The sequence below is a fragment of the Eptesicus fuscus genome, chromosome 12, assembly GCF_027574615.1.
Source record: "Eptesicus fuscus isolate TK198812 chromosome 12, DD_ASM_mEF_20220401, whole genome shotgun sequence".
Taxonomy (NCBI): Eukaryota; Metazoa; Chordata; class Mammalia; order Chiroptera; family Vespertilionidae; genus Eptesicus; species Eptesicus fuscus.
The window spans coordinates 44,740,486-44,768,397 of record NC_072484.1 but is presented as its reverse complement, the minus strand read 5'-3'; the positions used below and the strand labels follow the sequence as shown (position 1 = coordinate 44,768,397).

Genomic DNA, 27,912 nt, shown 5'->3' with positions numbered 1-27,912 from the left:
ATAAACAGATTTTCACAACTATTCATCCTTACCTGTATTCTTATCAAGAATTCAAATTTATAAGCAAATTTAGTCTTATTTAACTTTTCTATAAATTATCCAGTTTGAAGTTAACCTGTAATAACTTTTTATTCTAGGTTAGTTTTTCTCATTTAGCCCACTGCAAAGCCAGCTTCCTCATTATTATTTAGTAATGTAGGATTATGTAATTATGTAGATTTAGTAGTTATTAATACTAGATACCTAATAATCCACACATTAGGGCAATCTATTACAGAATAACATGACTCAGACAATAAGTACAAAAACAAATCTATCTTTTGAGTTACCTCCTGCTTGTTTTATCTAGGCTACGTTTTCTATCATTGCAGATTATTTGAAGTTAAAATAATTGATATGTGCTAAAATCTCATTGGTATAAATATCACCAAATAAATTATTTAATATGAGTACCCATATTTCATGTTGTTTTGCTTTCAGTTTAAAAATGCCAACTTCTGCCAAAACCAGTTTGGCTCAGTGGATAGAGCATCGGCCTGCGGACTGAAGTGTGCTAGGTTCGATTCCGGTCAAGGGCATGTACCTTGGTTGCAGGCACATCCCCAGTGGGGGGTGTGCAGGAGGCAGCTGATCAATGTTTCTAACTCTCTATCCCTCTCCCTTCCTCTCTGCAAAAAAATCAATAAAATATATTTTTAAAAAATAAATAAATAAATAAAAAATAAAAATGCCAACTTCATGAATTTCATTTGTTGTTCATGTCAACCTACATAATATAAATGAAGCATCTGGCACATTGTAGGTACTCAATAAACAGTCCTTTTAATTGTAAGTACAGAGAAGAGACATGAAATCTAAGTTTCTAGGACTGCAGGATGAACACTGGCCAAATACATGAGGAGAAGAGGATGAAGGGCTGAAAGAGTGGTGTGATCTGAGTTTAGTAATTATATCTGGCTTACATGGCCACCACCATCTGCCCCTTGCACTGTGCTGGTCTGTTGCTTTATCCTATCTAATAAAGAGGGAATATGCTAGATGGCGGCACCCATAGCCATTAAGGAGGGAATATGTTAATGACTGCCATGCCCTCAAAGATGGCAGCGCCCACAGCCACAAGATGGTGGTGCCCAGTCCCCTCAGCCCCGCCTGGGCAGCAGGTGCACAGCAAGGCCGGGCCTGCCCCCAGGCAGCCTGGCTGCTCCGCACACCTGCCTCCAGAATCCCCTCAGCCCCCCAGCTGCCCAGGGCCGGCCCGAGGTGCAGGCAAGCCTTGAATGGCAGCTGCCTTGCAACCCAGGGCTGGCCCAAGGCACAGGTAAGCCTCAGATGGCATCTTCCCAGCTGCCCAGGGCCACCCAAGGCTCAGGTAACCAGAACTGGCTGAGGTTTGTGCTGCCAGCAGTGGCAGCAGCAGAGGTGTGATGGGCCGTCGCCTTCCCCCGACCATTGGGTTGCCTCCTGTCCCTTAGGGCTCCCAGACTGTGAGAGAGGGCAGGCGGAGCTGAGGGACCCCCCTCCAGTGCATGAATTTTCTAGATATAGATGAGATAGAGATAGAGATAGATTAGAGATAGAGATAGAGATAGAGATAGAGATAGAGATAGAGATAGAGATAGACATAGACATAGACATAGACATAGACATAGACATAGACATAGACATAGACATAGATAGATATAGATAGATATTGATTTCAGAGAGAAAGGGAGAGGAAGAGAGACATAAAAACATCCATGATGAGAGAGAATCATTGATCAGCTGCCTTCTGCATGCCCCTTACTGGGGATTGAGCCAGAAACCTAGGCATGCACCCTGATCGGGAATCGAACCATGACCTCCTAGTTCATAGGTCAATGCTCAACTACTTAGCCATACCAGCTGGTCTGGTCTGTTGCTTATGCTATATCACTCACAAGGCATTTCCTAATCTGTGCTTTTCCTAGAGACACAGCAGCACAAAGTCAGATGATACATTTTAATTCTCAAAGGGCTAGGACTTCAAAATGCCATCATATCATTCCTGCCTGAAAGTGCTTATTCTATCAAAATTTCAATATACATGCAAGACAGTTTTCATGGCCAAGGGCAAAGAACACTGAAACGTATGCACTATTCCTTCCATAGCTGAGATTTGAAAGGATTCCAATTTTATAACTGTTTAAATAAAATTATGCTAAGCTGAGTTAAGACATCCAGAACAATGCTTGGCACATAGTATGTACTCATTAAATATTTGGCAAATAAATTAATAAATGGATAAGTCTCTAGCATTCCAACAACCTGAAACCTTAAAACTGATAAATGAACACACAAGTACCAGTATCCTAAAAGTCATCCCCAGCAGTGGGAGTGGGAGTGGTAACTTACTTCGGAGAGGTTTTCACTCTGAGGCAGCATGATGTACATGCTTATGCCACCCTGATATCTGAGTTCAAGAACTTGCATACGCGGGTCCTGAATGACAGACAGATTGAACATCCGTTCTTGATACATCATGGCAACTGCTTTCCCAGGACACTGGAAGTCAAGTCACAAAAACATTTTAATAAGCCCACCTGTTTCACTTATTGACCAGATATAAAAGAAAAAAATGTTTCTGTTTTTGTTCAATTGATCCTGTAGGTTTTTCCTCACATGTTACCATTGGTGCACATCTTAGTGGTGAAAGCATAGACTTTAACTGCCTGAGTTTAAAACTCCCCAGCTGTGTGACCTTGGGCAAGTTACTTCACCTATCTGTGCCTCCATTTCCTCCTCTAAATAATGAGGATAATGATAGTCTGTACTGCAAAGGATTATTGTAAGTGTTATGACAGTTAGTATATCTAGCACTTGGAACATGGCCTTGCACTTAGTGTTTTATCTGAAATGTCTATAGAATCCTATATAATAAAACCCTAATATGCAAATTGACCGAATAGCAAAATGACTGGTCACTATGATGTGCACTGACCACCAGGGGGCAGATGCGCAATGCAGGAGCTACCCCCTGGTGGTCAGTGCGCTCCCACAGAGAGAGCGCCACTCAGCCAGAAGACAGGCTCACGGCTGACAAGCACAGCAGCAGTGGCAGGAGCCTCTCCCACCTCTGCTGCAGGTGGGTGGTAAGGAGCGAGGGGTCCTGGACTGTGAGAGGGCACAGGCCAGGCTGAGGGACCACCCCCCAACCTGTGCATGAATTTCGTTCACTGGGCCTCTAGTAAGTAACAAACAATTATTAAATAGCATTATAATTAAAAATGACGGCTATAGATTTTTTTCTCTCATCAGAAAAAAAATACAACCTAATACTATCAAAATTACACAATTTAAGAGTGAGGTTTTGTAAAAAAATTATTTAACTTTTGTAAAATACATCACTCAGATTAACACAGTAGGTCTAATCTTGAGGACTATAATTTGCAGATTTGGAAACACTATAGAGGTGTCATAAACCACCCTTTTCCTAAATGATATTGTGATTCTACAAAGCTGTCATCTTGCCTGTCATATCTCGCTTTAGTACAGAAAATTCTATAGGAGGAAGATAGGTAATGATTTGTGCTGAAACCAAAGTTCCTTCTCCCTCTGGAAAGGATATCCATTTTGACTGAAAGTTTGAACCTCATAAAGAACACACCTGAAGCAGTAAAGTGGAAAAGGCACCTGCCTAGTGAGACAGATCAGCCGAACTGAGCCTGGTGCAAATGGGGGCTGATGTCACAGCCATAATAGCTATTTCCGTGCCAGGGCAAGGATCACACAGCTGAGTTATGCTGGAGAAAGGATCACACAGCTGAGTTATGCTGGAGAAAGACTGAAACAAGACTTTTTAGCAAAGAGGTCACTTCACCAAAACTAATGTCAGTGATATAGATTCCACAATCTGTTAGATGCTCTATATCATAACTATATTATAAGGGACATGCAATCTGCAGGATGATTATTTTAAAGTTATTACATATTAACACTTATTTAAGTAAAAACTTATTTAGGAGAAAAAAACCCACAAGCAGTGCAGGGGACAGGCACACAGCATCTTCATTGAAGGAAATGAATCAATACAGTCTATGTGGGAGGTGCTGAAGGAAAGTGGGGAACAAAAGCTCACACCAAACTCTGTGAACAATGCCAGCGGTTCCTAAAATTATAGTACTGCCTAATATTCTTCCTATTCAATTATGCAGATAATGTCTGTAGAGACAGCTGCATTCTTATTAGGATTTATTACATTATTATTTTTTCACATACAAATTTCAAAATATTTCTGTGCCCCTGTCTTTGTTCCCATGGAGACACTTGCATTGTAAACTTGCTCCCCAAGGTTGTCTTAGGACCCTGTAGTCAGGGACACAAGGCAGGGCTGGCTGCACTCCATGCAAAGGGCAGTCACCGAGACAAGCCAGAGGGTCAGCCCAGCACCTTTCTGTCCTTATGTCTTCTCCTTCCTCTCATATATCTCCCAAATGCCTTCCTCCTGCCCTACCTGTGGTTCCTGTCTGCCTAGGTGGCCTTTCGTTCCCCACCTCCTCAATCATCCAGTGACCTCTCATTTCTACCAGCATTCAGCTCTCCTGTGTCTTAAACTTCTGATGCGGGGAAATGTACAAAGAACATTTCAATTGCATTTTCCACTTGAAAAATAAAACTAAGTTTAAAAGTCAAATCTGAATTTCTCTACCTCAGCTTAAAAGATTGGGTGATTGAAAGAGAAATTAGAGGTGCTTTATGGAATCACTGAATTTCGCTTGTGAGGAGGTCTGCAATGGTTAAATTGTTAAGAGAAGGCAGCATCTATGAGTTGAGGTGAGGACCCCGATGTGGTATTTCTGACTCCAAGGCCTTTGATGTTTCTACTATACTAAGGTTATTATGTATAAACTGGTTTAAATTCTTTTAAGAATACATATTTTAGACAGTTGTTTTAAATCAAAGAGAATTAAATCAAGGAACAGATATAACCAATATTTGGAATTCATAACTTTATTAAACACAATTTTATGTTTTATAAAATGAAACACGTATTTGCCTTGATTCAGGGAAAATCATTGATATTAAATGACTCTGTGCACCCTGCAGTTAAGAATCATGAAAAATAAACCTAGACTTTATTCATATTTTCTTCTTACAGGCCCCCTACTGGAATGCCTTCAAATAAATTCATATGTTATTCCTTTTCTCAATTTCAAATATACTTTAAGAAATATCAATTTATAGGGCACCTCCAGTTGTATTTTATAGCCTGCATTAGCAGGAAAATAGAAAGTTTATCTTATAAGCACTTGACTGTATAATATTGTTAACGCAGTAGAAAATGAGTGAAGAACTGCTGAACCCAGCCTTTGTCTATGTAAACATCACAATTGCTCCAGCCTGTTAAGAAACACTTGCTGTTAAGAAACACTATCAGTTGTTTACTGCTCCAGCCTGTTAAGTAACACTTGCTGTTAAGAAACACTATCAGCAAAATACTTCCTAAGTTAAACAGATCTCCATACCTTGGGAGATTTGAAACGGCAGTGCCTAGTGTCACTCTTGGGGAAGGCCGACTCCCACTTGCCTTTGAAGTACACAGCGTTCACCAGCACCATGACCACCGACGAACTGATGCTACCTTCACTAATGATGTTCTTGATCTTGCCTTTGGAGAAATTGAGGAAGAAAAAATGTCAAATTTTTAATGTAATTTTTTAAAAAAAAATTAAGATGAGATAAGCATATTTTTCTTATCACATAGTTATAATAATCTATGAGCAATTACTCATTCAAGCATTTTTTTAAATGCTGTATATGCAGTATTTAGTTTAATCCTCACAAAATCCCTGTGAAGTGGGACTGTAATTATCAAAGAGACTTGGGCAGAGAGAGGGTAAGTAATTTGTACAGAGTCACGCAACAAGAAATACTGACAAGAGGATTCCGACCCAGGAAGACAATTCCCAGATCCCCTCCCTATTCACAGGCACCAAAATGCCTTTATTGAATTGACCAGGCCATAGCAATCCAAGTATAATTTTTACCCATTCCAGCGAAAGAGCGAATTCCTTCCTTCATTCCACATTAACGAGATTTTTGCATTTAACTCTGGATATTTGAATCACAACAGTGAAAGACAGTCCATGTCATCATTAGGCTCACACTCCAGTACAGAGAAGGCAACAACCAACAGAACAAAGGCGCCTGGTGCCATAGCCACATGCTCAGTTTGCTGGGTCATGGGCTAGAGGCACTCATCTCAGGCTCAGTGGCCTGCTGAGGTGAGGGCAAGGTGTGGACTGGGAGAACTTCCACAAAGCCAGGACTGTTTATTCAGACCTGGAAGCCTGGGAGAGCAGTGTGTCTGGAGCAACCCTAACTCATTCTGATGCTATGGGAAGAGTAAAGCTGGAGAAGTTGGAGGCAAGGGCCAGATAATGAAGAGCCTTCAATGGCTGCTAAGAATTTTGGGTTATCCTGAAGGCAGTGGAGAATTCTTGTTCACTATTCATTGGAAAGACAAGCAAGGGCATGGTTTTGATGAATCAGATTTGTCTTTCAAAAGGATGGCTCTGGCAGTGTGTGGAGGATGGGGAGCAATAAAACCTATGTGGGTTTGCTATAACATTGGCAGTATTTGAAGTGTTCCCCCAAATGGCATTGAGTTCATTTGCTTATCAAAATGAGAATAATTATATATGTATTTTTTGCATGGAAAAGGAAGGAAAAGAAATAAATAAATGGAAAAGAGTATTAGTAATCTCATACCTTTAAGTACTAAGCAGTAAATAGAAGCTCACTCAGTTATTAAAAAAGTAATTGTGTAGTTTCTCTTGATGTATGACTAGTATATTTGAAACATGTGGTGGCTAATGGTCAAAGTCACCCTCTACTGATGTAATGATATATTATGACAAAAAGAATATTGGGACACTGTATTCTTGTTTGCAGGACTAATTGTATGCTGTTAGATGTTTGCCTTTAACAGTACAAATCACATGTCTCATATTGCTAACAGAACCAGCCTCATCAAATACATGTATATTGTTCAAAGTATAAAACAAAGCCAAGCATTAGGTAAAGAAATGGCTGACTTTGGAGTTAGTCGATTAACAAAACAACAAGGAATAGATGTCCTTATTTGCTTTGTAGAGAACATTAGCTGTGATTCTGAGTTAAGTTGTGAAAGAGACTTACCTATAAAGAGATGTATTTTTTCTTGAAGGTACTACCTGAAGCCACATATACTATTTTGATAAATAAAAATAATGTTTAAATTAAAGATAAAGAATTAATCCCTTAGAAAAAGCAATGACATTAAATATATTTCTTAGACAGTAGGATGTCATAATTTTAATAAGGCCCTTCAGCCCAAGAAGGAACAGCAAGATGCTGGGTTGATCATTAGAATGAAATATGTTGTGGTCATTAAAAATGTCCTATAAACTTCTCTTAATCTTGTTCACTAGCCAGGCAGAAGATATTAAAGAACACTGAGTAAATTACCTTAGCTTATAACTAATTTTTGAAATGGCCATAATAAAATGTATTGGTCTCACAAGATTATCCCAATCAAATGAGATCATGCAATAACCAAGACTTCTTAAAAGCATAAAGCATTCAAATTATTAAGATTGCTCAACACCACATTACAGACAAATACTAAAGCAATTTTAAATAACAATCATTGCTTTGGATCAGGAAAAGCAGTGCCTTCTGTGTACAGAAGACTCCTAATTGTAATGTTGACAGTTCTCAACATTCACATATAACTGACCAATCCTGTGGAAAAATTGAGCATTGCACTCACCATGTGTCTCATTTGTAACCCAGTTATTAATTTTATATCTGGCATCTTCTACAGCATTTGTGAAGTCAACTCGTTCCACTTTGGCATTGTATAATTTTTCAGCACACCTAATATATTCCTATAAATACAAATAATATACAGTTCTGTAAGTAATATGCAGTTCTTATATTTCCAAATCACCACCAACTAAGCATATAAGAAATACATTCCTGAATTTGTCTCTTTATTTTTACTACCCTACTCACGGATTTGTTCCTGCCTTAAAGATAAGGAAATGCAGCTAGAAATATAAAAATATAGCTAGAAAATATAGAAATACAGTTATCCAGCTTGGAGAACTCATGCCGACTGATTAACTTATATTTATCTGAAATGGATTGAGGGGACTAACAGAGATTATGGCTAATGCCCACCTCCTTGCCTTTGGTGCTGCTTTCTCACCATAAATACTTCAAGAGCCTCCAAACTTCTCTCCCTTGCTGATATCACCCCCATCCTACTGAAAACATGTCAAGGCTACTTCCTTCACTTAAGATAAAGCCTACATCTCTGGATCTGGCCTGCAAGGCTCTGCTGATCTGCATCCACTTCTCTATTTCTAGCCACTGTCCCCTTCACACTCTGCTCCCTAGCCAGACTCAACTACAGGAAGCTCTCAGAAGTGCCATGTGTCCTGTCTCTCTAAAGGCCTTTGAACAGCATTCATTCTGCCTGGAATGCCCCCTAGTTCCCGTGGTTATGTCTTACTCATTTTCTAGTTTCAAGCATAAATGCCCTTCCTTGATAGCAGTCTTCCCTGGACCCTCCTGTGTCCTCCAATAGTCCCTGTTATCACACCACATCTTACTTCCATCTGAGATTTCCCGAGCCCCTCACAAGAGAGTAAATTCGGTAAAGTTAGGACAATATATGCCTTAGTTATTATTGTATTCTCAGTCCCTGGCACATTGTCTTGCACATAATAGGTGCTCAAGAAATATTTGTTGTTTTTAGTAAATATAAATCATAGCAATCTAATTTATCAACATACCAGCAATATAACAAATACACACATGTACATTTTCAGGGAAATCTATATATATATAAAAAGCCAGCAATTAGAACACCAGAACAACCGGAACTGCTGGAATGACCTGTCACTATGACGCCCACTGTGGCCAGCAAACCAAAATTGGGGGTGGGACCAGCTGGCCAACCTCCTGGCCCCCCCACTGGCCCCACCCACATTCACCCCCCCCCATCGGGGGTGGGGCCAGCCAACTGCCCACAGCCCCTCATCCACCCCCCGCCAGCCCAGCCCCTGATTGGCCCCCATCAGGGCAGGCCAGACGGATCCCACCCATGCATGAATTCATGCACCAGGCCTCTAGTATTTTCATAATTAGGGAAAATAAGATTCATTACAAGTCATATGTATTGTCAAGACATATCCTGATAAATTTTATAGGATTTTCAACCCTAATAATGAGGATTGGTTATTTATCCACTATCTGTCTGCAGGATAATATTACCTCTATAAAGAAGGCTTTATGTGTAATTTCTATAAATAATGCTCTTTCCATCTTCCGATTAATCCATCCATCCATCCATTTTGACACTGGCTACACAGAGTAGTTTTAAGAACCAATCCCTGGCCAGAGAACTTGATGACTGCACGGCATCAACACTTCTGGGAAATTCTAGAAGAACTTTGGGCCACCAAAATTGTGTGTGTGTGTGTGTGTGTGTGTGTGTGTGTGTGTGTGTGTGTTATACATATAAGTTTTGTGTAGTCCAGCTAATATGTCTTGCCAATCTCCTTCAAGCCCTGCTGCTTATGTCCCTAAAAGGATACATGAAACACAAATGACAAAGAATAAAACTATTGAGGATTGACTGTCTATTCATATGTTTATTGGCCATTTAATTATGTTCTTTTGTAAAATGTCAGTTCAAGAATTTCTACTGGGCTGTTTGTGTTTTTCTTTTTGTTTTGTAGGAGTTTTTGGTTTTGAATGTCGGTGTGTTTTTTTATTCTTATATGTATTGCAAATACATTCTGTCACTGTGGCTTGCCGTTTTATTCTCTATATGATGTCCTTTAATGAAAATAAATTCTTAATTCTAATGCCATCTATCCTGTCTGCTTTATCCTATATGATTAGTGCTTTATATATATCCCAAAACAAAGATTAAAAAAATATTTTCTTATCCAAGGTCTTAAGAATAATCTATATTTATCTTCTAAATACTTTGATTTTTCACCATTTACATTTATATCTATGATCCACCTGGAATTGATTTTTTTGTATATGGATAGGTGTTAAGATACATTTTTTTGCTATGGCATTTATTACAATGACATGTATTACAAACATCATCCCTTCAAATTGCTCTGCAGAGTCACACTAATCATAAATCCACTGTCTCTATGGATCTGTTCCAGGATTCTCTACTGTGTTCCACTGGTCTATTGTCTGTTTTTCCAGAAAATATTAAATATTGTAGCTTTTAAGCCTTAATTTCCAGTAATGTAAATCCTCCAGGTGTTTTGGTGTTTGTTTTCTTCCTTTCTTCACAGTTAACTCTTTTCTTAATTCTTTGCATTTCCATGTTAATTTTAAAAACAGCTCATAAATTTATCCAAAATTAATTGTTTTGAATCTATAAATAGACATCTTTATAATATTGAGTGTTCTATGCATGAAAAAAAATGTATCCTTTGTTTCTAAATCCTTCTTTCTCTTAGTAACTTTTATATTTGTGGACATCTTTCATTAGATTTATTCCCAGGTATTTGATATAGATGTTATTTTTTATTTTTAAATTATAAATAAAAGAAAAATGCAACTTAATTTATATGCTAAACTTGCTAAATTCACTACTAAATCTAATAACTGATTTCTAAAATCTTTTAGATTTTCTACATACACTGTTGTTATCTGTGAACAATGATGATTTTATTTCCTCCTTCCCAATCCAAATCAATTTTACTTCTTTTTCTTCCTGTCTATTACTTCTAGTTCAATGTTTGTATTGGTTATGACTCCAGTAAAATGTTTATGACTCCAGAAAACATTCACATCTTGTTCTTGGTGTTAAGGCAAAAATATTTGGTATTTTACCAAAAACATTTTATGTAGAAAATTTCTTTTCTAGTTTGTGAGAATTTTATTTTCTGCATCTATTGAATTGATGTCAATTTCTTTCTCCTTTAATCGCCCAATGTAGTGAATTACATTTATTGATTTTTAAATGTTAACTCAACATTGAATCCTATAGTTATATTTCTGCATCCTCTCTATATCTTGTATGATTCTTTGCACTTGGTCAGAGCTCAGGAAATGGTTGTTGCATATTGAATGAAGATGGTACATTAATGACACTTTAGTTTAGCTGCCACAAAAATACTATGCACAATTTTCATTTTCAATGCATATTGTAAATTCAAAAATACAAACTCAGCCATGAAAGTTGAGAGCCATAGAGACTATTAAGTATAATTCCTTCATTATATCAACCAGGAAACTGAGGTTTAGACATATCAACTGATTATTGAAGGACACAAAGCAATAAAGTGACAGAGTTAGGACTCAGGTAAACCTGACCCTTAACCTGGCACTCTTCATTCTACCTTTAAATGCCTTTTAAAAAAATGAATATGGGATTCAGTCATTTGGGAGGCCCCTTGTTACATATAGTACTTCAGAATTTCAGATTGGGAAAGAGTGTTCCTCTGATACTTCTTGTCTTCTTATAGACTACTAGAGGCCTGGTGCATGAAAATTCATGCACTGGAGTGGGGGTCCCTCAACCCAGCCTGCCCCTTCTCACAGTTTGGAAGCCCTCAGGGGCAGGAGGCAACCCAACGATCAGGGGAAGGCAATGCCCAATCACACCTCTGCTGCTGCCACTGCCAGCAGAGCAAGCCTCAGCCGGCCCTGGTTAACTGAGCCTCGGGTGGCCATGGGCTACTGGGCAGCCGCCATCTGAGGCTTGCCTGCACCTCAGGCCAGCCCTGGGCAGCTGGGGGGCTGAGGGGACTGGGGGACTCCGGAGGCAGGCACGCACCTGCCACCCCAGGGGGGCTGAGGGGACTGGGCACCGCCATCTTGTGGCTGTGGGTACCACCATCTCTGAGGGCGTGACAGTCAATTAGCATATTCTCTCCTTATTGGCTGTGGGCGCCACCATCTTTTGAGGGTGTGGCAGTCAATTAGCATATTCCCTCCTTATTGGCCATGGATGCCACTATCTTTGAGGGTGGGGCAGTCAATTAGCATATTCCATCCTTACTGGCTGTGGGTACTGCCATCTTTGTGACAGTGTGAGGGTAAATTAGCATATTCTCCCTTTATTAGATAGGATGGTTCTCTCTTTGTCCCATCAGGGACTGTCTTCTTCAATCAGTGGCCTGGGTGATACTCTTCTCTGTGATCTGTGTTGATGCAGTCACCTGGTTGAATTGTTGAATTAAAGATTTTTTATTGTTTGTGTTCCTGTGAGTAAAGGGGGAGCTAAGGTTTCCTCATCCTGTGACCAATAAAAGAGTTTTCTCTCTTTTTTTAAATTGAAGAATAAATAGCTTTCATCATTCAAATTCCATTATGGTATCATGATGCTTAGACTGTTACTCTTGCTTTTGAAAATATCTGATGCTCATCAAGTTGTGGTGGGAAGAGCCCTTGTTGCAGTAAAACCACCTGGGTGAATTCTACGTGCTAACCTTCAGTTTTCTATACATTTAATGAAGATCAAGTGCATAGCTTTTGATTTGTAAGAATCAACTGCTCTATAAACATCATTGTGTCATCATCTTCATGTTGCCAAATCATGAGCAGACTTTCAATGTCTCCATTTTTCCAAGTTCTTGATCAGCTCTCACCTTTATTCTGCTTCTAGGTGCCCTGCCCTATATACACACTGAGGGCCAGAAAAGGGAACATGGGAGCCTACTATAAATAGTAGCATGATAGACATGTCAACTTCCAATTGAAGAGAGTTGACAGTCCTTCAGGAACACAGCAGTTTGCGTGGGAATAGAGACAAAAAATGTGGGGCTAAACATACAGGGTGGCCCCTGGAACACTTGTCTAGGATTCTTTGGATAAGATTGAAAAACAGCGTGGCCTAATGCTTTATAATTGGCAGGCTGGCAAAGGATTTGGGAGTGGTGCTGGAAGGGGGCAAAGAATGTGAGTGGGTGACAGACAGAGAACATAATAATGGTTGGGTGGAACACAGAGGGCTGGGAAGATGCAAGTAGGAATTAGTCCAAGGTTGTCACAGAGGTGCAGTTTTATAGTTATCTCAGAACTAGAAAATTAAAAGGGAGAACAAACATTCCCAGAGAAACACGGCCACTGTGTCTGCTTGAATAGCACTAACCAGCTTCCGGGTATCACAGGTTCTAGAGTATGGGTTGGGCATAGTAGTATGTAAAGTGCATTCTTATCTCATTGGTATCTGGATGAGAAGATACTAGGATGAATAAATTGATAATACAAACACCAAATAATAATACTAAAATTCAGTCTGCTGACCTCAAGAAAACCTACCCCCCACCTCTGTGTCAAGTCTTAACTGCTCCTCTGCCAATGGCTGGTCTCATCTCTACTACCAGCAACTCTTTTTTATAAATGATTTTACTGCCGAAACCGGTTTGGCTCAGTGGATAGAGCATCGGTCTGCGGACTGAAGGGTCCCAGGTTCGATTCCGGTCAAGGGCATGTACATTGGTTGAGGGCACATCCCTAGTAGGGGGTGTGCAAGAGGCAGCTGGTCGATGTTTCTCTCTCATCGATGTTTCTAGCTCTCTATCCCTCTCCCTTCCTCTCTGTAGAAAATCAATAAAAATATATTTAAAATAAATAAATGATTTTACTGAAAAGATAAATAAGTCAGTCCTTCAAGGAGAAATGAAAGGCATGCCTGAGACAAAAAGGAGGTTAATTCAACACTGGAGATGCAAAACTACGCCTGTAAACGCAAAGCCCAGAGAAAAAAAATGACAGACTTTTCCCCTGCTGTCCAGGGACAACCCTAAGTGGGCTGTCTGCTTTCCCACCCCAATGACAGGTCCACGTCACATCCAAGGGATACGTTCTCTTTGGTTTGGGAGCCTCTCCATCTAGTGACCCTGAATACATGGATCACTTGGATGAAATAAAGTTGTACTTTGAAAGCAGGTGATGATATTTTGAATACAACCTGGAAACATAATTAGTAGTGACAAGAAATAAAACAGCTTTGTATGGATGAGTAGAAAGATGCAAGCCTTTATTCAGATGCTGGATTGAATAAGGCTCAGGTTCGGAATGAAAATAACCTTCTAAGACAGGAGGCTGAACTTACCTCATGAAAGTCAAACATTTTTTCTGCAAAAAGACCACTGGCAATGCTGAGTTCATATTCCTTGTGGAATGTGTTTATATCGGAGAGAATTCTTTTCAGTTGAAATTGGAGTCCTGGCTGTTATTAAAAATATTCATAAAAATGTATTATTGGACTGAAAATATATGCATAGTCTATGTAGGATATGAAACATGTATATTGGATAATAAAATAATTGAAAAATAATGGCACTTTAAAAGCATCAAATAATGCCACATAAATCTACAATTTCTTACCCTTTCTCATAGTAGTGTCTGTGGTCAAAGTTAAAGAATTTACTAAAGTAAATGATTAACCTTAGAATAAAATTATTAACTGAAGATAATGAATTTGCCTACTATGTGCACTTAATAATTCATTTTACCAATGTAAGTTGGCTGTGAATATCCAAGATAAAAATAAAACATTTAGTTCCACACTACCTTGCCCAAATCTGGCCAATATACAAGTAAAATATTGGTAAATTAATAATCAACAAAGATATTATCAAAAAATCATATTTGAAATATTTGCAATATGGAAATCTGAGTGAAACATGTTCCTTTGCTTAAAAGGACAGGATGCATAATTAAATGTGTCAGTGAGACAGAAATTTTTCTAAATTTAGACTTACAGTCTGTTTTCCTAAAAGAAAACATTGTGTTTACCTGAGTATTAGAAGAATCTCCATGTCCTGACATGGTATTGGTGTGAAGTACCTGCAAACAGGGACAAAGAAAACAGTTAACAGGTCAGGCTGAACAAGAAGGGACAGGGGAAATAAAATAAGGTGTTGAGACTTCATTGGTAGTGTGTGTGTGTGTGTGTGTGTGTGTGTGTGTGTGTGTGTGTGTGAGAGAGAGAGAGAGAGAGAGAGAGAGAGAGAGAGAGAGAGAGAGAGAGAGAACATAGAGCAGGAAGGAAATGTGCAGCTACCCTATCGACTTGGTTAAAACAGGTGATTCATTGGAAAAAGTATAAATTGAGAGAGTTAAATCAATGGCTACCAATGAAATATGTTGAATTATTGTAGTTTACTCATTCTGAGGGAGTAATTTAATAAGTACTCACTGATTAAACTTGGACAAGGATAAAAGGGGTCAAATAAAAAGCTTTGTTTAAGCAAGTCGGAGGCAAGATTAAGGCTAGTCACATGGGGGGAAAGCATAATACAGAAAAGTCATTATTGACTCTCTAGAAATTCCTAAGTATGAAGCTAAACTGGGACTTGGGAGATGTAATTTTTGATCCTGCAATTATTTGAAATAAAAAAGTTTTAAGTTTTTCCTGTTCCAGTGTGGTTCTCACAACCCCATTATTCTAATAATTGTTCTATTCCCAAGTCTTTATTTTCTGGTGTACTTTAGCTGAATTCCCCAGACTCTTACATCTATGGGATCTGAAATGCAAACTCCTCTACGAGGAAGTGATAAAGGGTACTACCCACCTGACAATCACTTGTGCAAGTGACTGGGGTAAACTGAATGTGTGCTGCCTGGGCTTGGATGGACAACACAGAGAGGCAACCATGGACTCCTTTAACTTACATTCCGCCAACCAATTGCTTGAAAGGTCTAAATAGCTGCCAGACAATGATGGATTTGTTCCATATCTGTTTGTGACTCCTGAAATCTTATTGGTTGGATTTTTTGTAGAAATATGTAGTTTTTCTTTAAGGGACCCTATATGCTATATTTGAACCACATCCCTAGTGGACAGTGGGAGTAAACAGAAGGGGAATTTAATTAAACAAGTCAATCTTGTGATCAGTGCCTCTGTGGGGGCTCTTGACCTCAAGACTTCAGACCCCTAATTCATAGCAACATAGTATTGGCTAGGGCAGTGGTCGGCAAACCATGGCTCTCGAGCCACATGCAGCTCTTTGGCCCCTTGAGTGTTCTAACGCCACTTCTTCAAAATAGACTCGCCCAGGCCAAAAACCGACTTCTGCGCATGGGCCACGAAGTTTCAATCGCACTGTACGTGTGCACCTGCACATGGTATTTTGTGGAAGAGCCACACTCAAGGGGCCAAAAAGCGGCATGTGGCTCGCGAGCCGCGGTTTGCCAACCACTGGGCTAGGGGAAATGGAACAGCTTGGAAAGAGCTATGAAAACTTAACAAGGCCATGAGTGTCACTATTAGTCTTAATAGGTCACAGAGAATTGGAACCTACCTCATTGCTAAATCCTCTTAATCTTGAATAATAATATGAGATGGAATGAGAGATAAGGTAAAATCAACAAGGCAGATTTATATAAATTAGTAATCAACTTATAATTCACAGTGAGGTCTTTGCAGTCTGAGTGTCATTTTTCCCTCTAATTCTATGATGTTATGGAGCATGAAGAACATCAGCCCCCTTTCTCATTTTGCTTTGGCCAAACACAAAGATTTTCAATGCCTTAAAGAATGCTATGGAAGGGGAGGAGGTGTGGTAAGAGATCAACCAAAGGACTTGTATGCATGCATAGAAGCATAACCAATGGACACAGACAGTAGGTGGGTGAGGGCATGTGCTGAGGGGCAGGAGCAGCTGGGGAGAGGTCAATGGGGGGAAAAGGAGACATATGTAATCTTTTCAACAATACAGAATTTAAATTTAAAAAAAAAGAATATTATAGTTATCTTTTCCCAAGTGGTAGAGTTGTGAAGGTCCTTAAACAATTCTGCTTCACAACTTTTGGGTCAATTTCACTATGATTATGACTCATCCATTGGTGAACATGGAGCTGGTAACTTGTTTAAGAGAAGAAGGTTCAATGAAGACCTTACATTTCCATGGAATCATTTAATTTTTTTGTTACAAGGAGAGGAAATAAAAACATGAGTCTTTATAACTTAGATTATGTCATTATCATTTTTTTCATTCCGCAATGTAACATTTATATTAGAAACTGGATGAGTTTACCTGTCAGTGTCCCTGAAATGAAAACAAAAATGTTGCAAAGAGAAGTTATCACCATCAATCACCTCAGTATAAGATGGAGAGGGAGAGAAGCCTGGCCAGTGTGTCCCCGAGCTTGAACTTAGCTGATCCCTTATGTGTCTTTCCTCCCTAAGAGGTGGGCCGGGGGTGGGAGGATCAAAACAGCTTAGGGAGAAATATTTAAGCAAAAGAAGGGGGGGAAAGCATTGGAAGTCATAGTTATTAATGTTTAATCTTGAGGAAAATATTAATGCTTTTGTGGAAAAACCTTTTGAATGATGTCTGTCCCTCAGCTTTAACATTGTATTCACTCCCTCATGAAAAGAACCTAGTAATTAATGTGAAGCCTAGCAAGGAGAAATAAAAGCTCTTCCTTTTTGGCCAAAATTCCTCCCAAAGTCAGACTAACTGTTTTAAATGTTCTGTAGTTTTCTTTTAAAAAAAGAAATAAAGGAAGAAAAGAAAACAAGAGAAAAGAAAAAGAAAAAGGTCCTAACATCATTATTGGATAGATTGGCAAATGGAAGTAAATGAATGTACTAGAAAAATAAAATAGCATCGTAAAGTGTCAGGACTCAACGATCCCAATGTCTTTTCTGAGCTAACTTTGTGGAACCCAGACAATATAAAAAGTATATGAATCTCCAGAAATCATTCTTCTTTACTTTTGAGAAAAACTTTAATAGCATCAATATTTGATATCATTCTTTGATTATTTCTAATTTTACTCCATTTTGAGACTAATTTGGTTGTTTTTTCTGACATTTATAATTCGCTTTCAGTAAACTAGGCTGACACGATATTAAGGTGGTACATATTTGTTTCCATATTTTTCAGAATTCTAAGAAAATACAGATCCAATAATAAAACTACCATAGCTTAAGATAAATAATAATACTAATAATATTTAAATGTGTTCAATATTAAGTAAAATTTAAATGGGCATATTTACCATAATTTGAAATGCTAGGAATCCTATATTTTTAAATACCTTAGTGTCCCTATGTAAGAAAGTCAGAATTTCTTCTTTTTAAATAACTGGTAACAAATATATTCAGATGATGGCAAAAAGGAAAATTATGGACCTATACAATGTAAGAAATTTCAGGATATTAGGATTGAGGGTAAAAAAAAAAAAAAAGATGCTATGAGTCACCTGTATGCCAATGGCTTCTACCTGTATTTTCATGCCAAATTACAAAACTATTATATCTTCCCACAAAAGTGGTAGACTAAAGAATATATTATAGTAATTACTTTTATAATGTTTTTATAATTTTTACAATTATTTTTATAATTTTTACAATTGTGTTTTAGAAAATTTAAATTTGTATAACTTTTAAATGATATTGTAATATAAGAACATGATTTAGAATAAAAAATTATGACATACTATATTTCAATGGAAATTTTATGTGAGAGATGAGAGGGGCAAGAAGCTCCAAAAAAGGGAAATATTTTTTTTATATTAAAACAAGAAAATACAGTTACATTATAGCTAAATAAAAGAATATGAAACTGAACACATGACCTTGTAAATCAATATACTTTTTCTGGTTCTTTCACTCAAATGGCAAGCAGCTTCCAGGCTACCTTAACTCCACAAAACCTCACTCAAACCAATTCTAGGCTTTAGTACTATTACCTGGTAAAAGGACCAAGCTTTGCAGAGACTAGCTGGCCTTTCTTTGAGCCAAGAAAATTAAATAAGGTCTATAAAATATCACTGTCAGTAAGCAAAGATATTTTAGAATCATCTGGAGAAACTTATTTAAAAAGAAAAGTTTAAAGGGATTTGTATTGGCCCAACTGCGACCATTGGAACATCAAAAGAAAAAGACTTTGGTCCATGGTAGTACTTAGAGGAGACATATAGATGGATGCCATAATGGGAGGAATTGGTGAATGAAAGGAGTGACAATGGCCTCCACACATAGCCTGGTGTCTCTCCTGCTACTAAATTTCATTGACAAAGTGTGGGAAACCACGACCATGTCACTTCCCTGTGCAGCCTGGCTCAGGGAAGCATCCGAGAGTGAGTTAATAAGCACTTTCTAAAGGTGGTAGTGACAATGTGATGACCATTCGGGGAGGCTGCTATTACCCTATTGCCCTATGATGTTCTTTGTGCCCAGGTCACTCGCAGTTCAACTAGGACTTCATTGCTCTCTCCTTGGAGCTTTCATTTCTCACCCGTATCCACTCAAGCAGTGGTTCCCGAACTTTTGTGAGCACCGAGGGAGCTTGTTTAACGCAGATAGCTGGGATCCATCCCCATGGCTTCTGCTTCAGTGGCATTTGCATTTCTAACAAGTCCTCTAGGTGACACCACTGGTCTGGGAAACACTTTGAGAACATGTTCTAAGAAAAAACAACAACAACAACACTGCAGTTCTGGAAACATTCTTGCTGTCTCCCAGCTGAAAAACAAGGGCTGCGAGCTGTGTGCATTCCTCACAGCTGGAGAGGGGCTCATCGATATGTCCTCACTGAGCTGGGACCATTGCAATCACATATACTCGGGGCGGGGTAGGGGAAGAACAAGTTGCCCTAAAGGTTCATTGCAGAAACCATCACTGAGACTGACCTTATCCATCTGAGCAGCACCGTCACCTCGTGCACCCAAGCGGACCACGGCCAGGGCAGTGAAGATGCTCAGAGAGGAAAAGAAGACATTTCCATTTCCTTGGTTGTTATCCATCTCTCGGAATAGATTGAAGCAAAATTCTGCATTTACTGCAGCAAGAGAGGCCATTGTGAAATGAAGTGTCGCCTGGAGAAGAATAAGGAAACAAAATGAGTTCCAAGTGTATTTTTTTGTGAATATAACGGGTGTATATTCTCTTAATTTTAAAAAGCTTCATTTCTTCAGCCTTGGATGTAACCATCTAATAACTTAGAACCACAACAACAACAAAAAAGTTCCTTTGGTCCAGTATTCTTGTTGCCAACACTCTAAAACTATCTCTTCTGGCAACCATATTATGATACACTCTTTTTCCCCCCACATTTAAAAAATATATTTTATTGGTTTTTTACAGAGAGGAAGAGAGAGGGATAGAGAGTTAGAGAGAAACATCAATCAGCTGCCTCCTGCACATCCCCCACTGGGGATGTGCCCGCAACCAAGGTACATGCCCTTGACCAGAATCGAACCTCTGACGCTCTATCCACTGAGCCAAACCGGTTTCGGCTTTTTTCACATTTATATTCTCTAGTGCAATGCCTCTGTGTTTCTGCCCATAGTCTCATATTCTTATCTAGGATAAATTCCTATTTCTCCTTGATGGCATTTCTATCCAGTGACCTCTGATATTTTCGTTTTTATTGAATTTATTGAGGTGACACTGGTTAACAATATTATACAGGTTTCAGGTACACGATTTTACAACACATCATCTGTACACTGTATTGTGTGTTCACCACCCCAAGTCAAGTTTCCATCTATCACCATTTATCCCCCTATAGCCTCCTCCATCACTCCCACTCAACCTCCCCCCAGCATTTTAAAGTCCTAAGCAGACACATTCATGGGCCTACTCTAAAATCACCCCTGGTTTCTAAGCTGTTTGCAGTAAAATAAGTATTACAACATTAGACAGTCTATTAAAGGGGCTATAGTCCTGGAGATTTAGCAGCATTTCCTTGCCCATTGCCTCCATCATAGTCTGCATACAAATTCTTAGAATAATCATACATCCTAACTTTCTTTAGGACCATCCTAATTTCAAATATTATGCATCCTTGGTCCTATAAGTGTATTTGTTATTTTCAGGCCATTTTCTGCTTATTTTGGTAATGGAAATGTAATTACCATTTTATGTATCACAAACATCCATAAGACTTTCCAACACAGAGTTCTATCTTTTGCTAGAGAACCTAAGGTATAAAAGCAAATGTACAATCCAAAATGAAAATGATATTATCTGAATTCTTGATAATGTTGTTTCTGTCCCCACAATGGAATTCTTCAGGAAACTGTTTCGGTATTTCTTTGCATACTTTCTCCAGTGCCACAATAGAGGTTGCCCCAGACTATACGAATTAACATGAATACTTTAATTATTCCCCTTGTATATTCTGTGATATCACATCTGATGGTGTGGCAGTTCCCAAGAGACATGGACCCTTAAGGGACTCACTCCTAATCCCAACCCTATTGCTAATAGTTATGTGACCTGAGTCAAGTCTTTAACTTCTCTGAGCTTTTAAGTTTCATCGCATTCAATGAAATGATCGATCGACAGGACAGAAAAACATGCGTTCTTCTACGCTTACACCTGTAAAAGGACCACACCATAACATCAGGGCATTTGGGGTGAAGGTTCAGGGAATGGGATGGAAACAAAAGAAGGTCAGGAAGAGGGACATGCAAGTGGTTTGAAACAAGAATATTCTAAAATTGTCATCTGACTGACTTTGTTGAAGTCACAAAAATGTAATGCCTTTTAAAATTAAAAATGACATTAAAGTAAGTTTTCAATTTCTATTTTACCAAACGGGAGCTTGAGTTTAAAAATAAAATTGAGAAACAACTCTATAAAATGCCTGACCTGCTATAGATGAAAGCTGCTACATTCCTTATTCTCTAGAAAATGCTAACGATCTCTTCTGTCCTGAAAACCAACAAATTGAACATTTCCAGAGTGTTTGAGAACCCCATATTCTGTACTTTGGAATTTCAAACCCTAAGAACGTCACCAGGATACAAGGCCATAAATGAGACTCTTTCAAGGTCAACCTTAGCACCTGTCAATTCCAGGTAAGTCCCACTCTACAATTATACCCCCAGGAATACAGGGTGATAAAATCTCACTCCACACAAACTTTACTCCAAGAAAGAACACCTATGTTCTTTTAATAGCTACCTGAAAAAAATATTTAACTAATTTCACATTGAGTCCAGTGAGCAACATTGGCAGTGTTTAAAGTCCCCAAACTTTTCAGGGACTCAAAATCATATTTTGCATCTGAAATAGAAGTATTGTTTCTAAAGTGTGAAAAATGGTAAAATTAAAATTAATGAGCATATAAGTAAATACACTAATTTGAAGCATAAGTTGGCTTTTATATTAAGTTTAATAGTCAAAAATTTATTTTATTTTGGGGAGAAATTGTGAGCTAGATTATCTTGAAACAATCTCTAAGACTTCATGTTGATTGCTGAAAATCATAGTATATGAAATAAATCACTCTTAGAAAACTAACATTAAATGCAAAGTCATAATAATCCTTTTAAACTATTTACAGTGAAAATTATATTTAAGAGAGAATTGTGGGTATATTTTAATATATTTGATATAATATGGACTAGAATCTTTAAAATAAGACCTGAAAGATTTTTAAATGACCCTGTTAGGGGACCTGACTGCTTGGTCCAATGGGGTCTGGAAGGTACTTTATACTACCATATCACAAAGAACAAAACCACATTTTCTGTACATTCTTCTTTGCTCAGGCTCCAACTTATCTTGTTTCTTTACAAATTTATGTTTTACTATTTTACCTTCTGGGGTGAAAAAAAAACTCTTTCAAATCATTCTTTAAGTTACTTTCTAAGCAAAAATCACAAATTTTCAGTTTCTAATCTTTTAGTCATGCTGATAACTTTTCACAAAACATACATAACAGAAAAGAAACTACACAGAAATATGTGGATTCAAACATCAAATACATTTTTGTAATCACTTAGGTAAGTTTTATTGCAAAGAAACCATACTAGAAAAAATAATCATTACAGAGACATATGAACCAAGACATTCCTAGACCATTACCAATTCTCAAGCAATGGCTTTTAAAATGATAAATGGCACTAGATAATATATCTTTAAGCAATCTTGTGCATACATGTTGAAAATAAATACCAAAAAGTATGTTCACGTCACATAATTAATGTTATAAGCTTTATGTAGGTGCACTGTAGGTTCCAGAAATGAAAGCAAGATACTTTTCTTCTCACCTGACATAAAGTTGGAATCTCGTTGGCAAATAGAGAACTATATTCAAGGCTGACTTAATTATTTTACACCTAGGTTTCCATCAGGGGACAGATAAATAAATGTTTAACATGGTACCAAACTGTGATTTTTTTCTTTCTCCTATAATTTCTTTTCACAGCAACTCTTTGAGAAAAACACACAGCAAAATTCAACAAGCAATCAACAAGTACCTGGTGAGTTGGGTCCTAGCTAAATAACTAAAGGAAAGTGAAAAGAAAAATAAATAATGTTAAGCTACAGAAAAGATACCGTATGATACTACCTCGTATGCCATTGTCAGAATATATCAATGAAGGAAAATTCTTTTCATATGGTAAGAACTTGGCTTTTTATTAACTTTATATTTTACTGCAAGCATACCATATTCTTATGTTCCTTACATAAATACTTTAGCTTAATATATTGATATGTAGTTAATTTATAATTTTCAAGTTAATACAACTCAAGTTTTCAATCCCAAACATCAGACTTGAGGACCTAGAAGTCCACAGAAGCCTGAAGCCTATTTGCTTACTTATGGTATGTTTCAACCCAATAAATGCTTTATCCCTTTCTTCCTATTGTCAACACAAAAGAATAAGTATGTACTCACTAAAGTATTTTTTAAAATCTAATAAAAAGAAAAAATAATAATTTTTAAATAAAGCATAGGAAAAAACAGAACCAAAACACATTCAATAAAATAAGAACTTACAATGATAATATTTCATGTACCCAAGCTTACTATACTTAATTGATCTGTTATGTGCCTTAAATGTTTGATCAAGATATTATCTAATCATAGAATAATTTTGTCTGTAAAAGGAAAAATAATCATATTTCATGGAATATTACTAAGAGAAAAAAACTCCTGTATTTACCAAACCAAAATACACAGATTGGAGAAAAAAATGAATAACTACTATTCAGCATGTTTAATTTTTATCATTACCATATAAGTTAAGTGCTATAGAGTTACTCCTTTACACAAATATTTTCTAATCTTTCCATTTATATTAAAAATGTGGTTTCAAATATTGACAAATCCCTAATCAGATGTGCACTTTGCTATGCAATTAAAATAGAGTTTAATTCTAATCTCAACAATTAGTATATTTCAACCTACAATGTCTTAACTAAGAACATTGGAAATATAGAGTTTAGCTTTGTACATAATTCCCTAAATGCTATTTATCATTCCAAGAGTGGAACATGAAGGGTTCAGCTGTCTTGATCCCCTGTACACCGTGCTCCCAGGATACCACAGAAAGTCAGCGATAGACAGAGCCAGGAGATAGAGAAGCTGAGAACAGGACCAGGCAACAATTTGGATATCGTTTGATGAGTTTAGACTCTCAGATACAGAGAAGCAGCATGATTCATTCACTGCTCTCTTTTGCCTCTCTCAACAGTGTCTGCAAAGACTTTTAAGTTATGGGCTTCAGAAATATTTACCTTACTCTCTTCATAGAGGAAGTTAGCAGCTGGTTGGGTGAGTCTGAAAGAGTTCCTTGCATGACTGTGAAATATAAAGCCTCTGACTCAGACACTCCCTATTTGCTTTTGTGATGACCATAGTAGTTTTAAAAATTGTCATTAAGATGGACTTGTGTTCGGGCCCTTTATGGAGCAAATTAAAAGTGGATAGAGTATTAGCTACAGATCCCATTCAAAGTAGTCAAAATAGATATTTTGTAATGAACCAAATTTCAGCATGAAATTTTACTTAATTTGATATTAATATCACATAGTACTTTCCTCTTGTATGTGTAGATATTCATGCATTGTGGTACAACTGGTATTTTTATATGTGGAAAGGTATGCTTTTCAAATTCAAGAGCTGATTTTAGTTACTGTTTGTTAGATTCCACCTCCTCCTCCTCCAACTCTGGTGCCTAATGAGGAACATGGCAGAGCCTCATCTTCAAGGTTTCCTCGTCTAATATGGCTAAATGTAACTATCACAGAGGAGCATCTGTGCAGTCCTAGGGGAATGAAGTGAGCAAAGTGCTGGAAGAGGTGGGGATAAGGGGAAGCGCAGCTCTGCCTGGGGAATTCGGGATTGCTGGATTTGAGGGAAGTAAGTGAGCTGACTGTTTCAGGAGAGAAAGATTTTACTTTACGTAGTGCTTCTGACTTTACCTTACACATTATTCCTACAAGCATTTGCACACCCTAACTTTATTTTTTAATATATTTTTATAGATTTCAGAGAGGAAGGGAGAGGGAGAGAGAGAGAGAAACATCAATGATGAAAGGGAATCATTGATCAGCTGCCTCCTACATGCCCCACACTGGGGATTCATCCCACAACCCGGGCATGTGTCGTTGACCAGAATCAAACCAGGACCCTTCAGTCTGCAGGCCAACACTCTATCCACTGAGCCAAACCAGCTAGGACACCGCTACCTTTAACTATAGCTTTAATGCTAAAATGGAATACCCTGACCATTTGAAGTTCTCTAAGATGAATATTCTATCAGAGGGGCAGATGTGTTTGGAGAGCTATCTACCCCCATCAGAAGGAATACATTAGAGATGGGAACACTGAACACTAAACAAACAAAAAATAAGAAAAATTATAATAACTCCAAAGAAAACAAAGATTACACTGTGAAATGTATATCATACCGTCCTTTATAGTTCATCTGTGGATAATATTCTCTTCGTTGTAATGATTTAAATATGTTGTATTGAGCAAACTTATGATATATCTCCATAGGGGTATTAGGAGGAGACCGTGGGGTGGGAGTGTGGGAACAGAGCATCCAAGAGGCAATGATCCTTCCATGAAAGGAGGTCTGTGGTGAGTTTCTAAATATGAAAAGCCTAAAAGACCAGCACTTGCGTGTTATTTAGATTCCTGGAGGAAGATACAAGAAGCAGCATTAAAAGTCATTGAGATTGGAGATAAGTATACGTACCCCCTTGAAACCATCGCTAAGAATCAATCATATCTCAATAAAGTGTGTGTGTGTGTGTGTGTTTTTTTAAAAAAAAGGCATTTGAGAGTTGTTAAGTGGGAGGCAGAGGGGGTGGGGGAGGGGAGGTAGCTACTGTTTTATGTAAGCTTTTTGGTCTCATTTGGACTCCTCACTCCTTAGATAATATATAAGCTTGGCATATATGAAGGACAAAATACTAGGTGGAGGTTAAATCCCAACTCGGCAGCTCTAGTAGCTGTGTGTCCTGGAGCAAGTAACTTCATTTCTTGGAGCCCCCATTTTCTCATCCAGAAAATAAGAATTCAAACCAATTATATCAATTATATTATATTTTCATTTTAAATGCATATTTCAAACATGTGCATGTAAGTACATAATCACCCGCATGGCGTTTGGTGCAGGATAGACCTTCAATAATTTTCATCCTTCCCACCTGCCCTCCTTGCCCACTTGGCTGGCATTTGTATTGTACTACAGGTTATTACCCTACAACATACAAAGTTGGATCACTTCAGCCATTTTTATAGCATTTGACTCCCAGAATCTGGGTTTTACTGCTACTACCCCTCAGTGTGGTAGTTCTATCCATCTGAGGCAGATAATACACTTGCTTCATCAGAAGGATTTTCATTATAGGAGTGGGGAGAGCTTTTAGGCGTTGAGGACAATTGTGAGTGAAAGCTCAGAGTCTAGAGCAGGGAGAGGCAATGGCTGACAGCATGGCGGTTGATATGTGGAGGGAAGGACAAGGTGATGAACATGACTCCATTTGCCTGAGACTTCCCTGGTTTTAGCACCAAAAGTCCCACATCCTGGAAACCTTCCAGTCTTAGTGAAATTCCCACTGGGATGGTTCCCTCCTGTCTGCCACAGTTTCCAGAGCTTTCCCCAGACCATCGCTTACCTGGGGCACCCCAAATCTATGCTCCATCCCATCACACGGTCATTCCATTCTCATGTCCTGAGACACACTGAATGTATTCCTGACACCCCAAAATATGTTCATATCTGCTCACTGATACTCAAAATCACTATGAAAGGAGATATGTGGGGTCCCACGCTACAGTTAGAAGTCAGGCTTAGGAACCAAGTCAGGAACAAAAGAATACACAGCAGGGTCCCCTCTATGAAAAGATCAAGCCAAGCAAAATTGTCTTTTTAAAGATGCTTACATGGATGGGCAGGCTAGTTAAGGACATGATTGCCTCTACTTGCCTCTAATGGGAAGGGAGAATTTTATTGGTAAATGGATGGGGGAAAGAGCTGGCAATGTTCTATTTGTTAAGCTGCAGGCCTATATTGAATGCACTTCGATGTGTCCAAGTTATATATTATAATTTCTAAAAATCTATCAAAAATATAAAGAAATAAGATGCCTCTGAGATAGGATCACAGCGCTTGTATGTAACAGATCTCCTGAGAGCAGGTTTTGATGGAGGATGGGCTGGGACCCTGAGCCAAGAATAAGCAGAGTAGCAGTGAAGTAAAGAATAAATTGCCAAAAAAAAAAAAAAAAAGCGCCAAATAAAACCAGGAAGACTGACAGACATGACACGTGACAGAAACCAGGGCTCACGGTACTCCTTCTGGCAACCCCAAAACCTAACAAGAATTCCTGGCGGTGACACAGGCTGCCTCCCCAGAAGAACAATCCCTCCAGAGGAGCCACCTGGAGAGATTTCAGGCTTCTGAATGTGAGCATTGGCCATTTTCTCTTTTTCTCGAGATTCAGTAGTGAGCTTATCTCTCACCTAAGGCAGCAGAGATGGGAGCAGCCTATTTGAATATGCAAATCAATAATGTGTGCATACTGTATCTGGTAGAAACAATGATGAAAATCAGATCTCCTTCCCCAAAGTGGTCAGTTTTTGCTCACGTTTTCCCCATGCACTTAAGAAGGTGACAATGAAGAACTGGGTGGTAGTCTGATTAACTACTATC

At 38.3% G+C, this 27,912-nt stretch overlaps 1 protein-coding gene across 6 annotated transcripts in view; it reads right to left on the bottom strand.

The window, feature by feature from the left end:
• Window positions 1-27,912, bottom strand: part of SERPINB7 (serpin family B member 7) — a 52,542-nt gene that overhangs the window by 8,274 nt on the left and 16,356 nt on the right. For 4 of the 6 annotated variants that reach the window (XR_008557634.1, XM_054723866.1, XM_054723867.1 and 1 more), the window contains exons 2-8: window positions 19,636-19,821; window positions 19,242-19,409; window positions 14,788-14,838; window positions 14,102-14,218; window positions 7,769-7,886; window positions 5,481-5,623; window positions 2,371-2,520 (exon numbers count right to left, since the gene is read on the bottom strand). Coding sequence is in view for 5 of the 6 variants with exons in the window: in XM_054723866.1 (XP_054579841.1) it covers window positions 2,371-2,520; window positions 5,481-5,623; window positions 7,769-7,886; window positions 14,102-14,218; window positions 14,788-14,838; window positions 19,242-19,409; window positions 19,636-19,803 (915 nt within the window). In the remaining variant the exon portion in view is untranslated. The remainder of the gene's footprint in view (window positions 1-2,370; window positions 2,521-5,480; window positions 5,624-7,768; window positions 7,887-14,101; window positions 14,219-14,787; window positions 14,839-19,241; window positions 19,410-19,635; window positions 19,822-27,912) is intronic. The other 2 variants (XM_054723865.1, XM_028139374.2) reach the window with 2 other exon arrangements.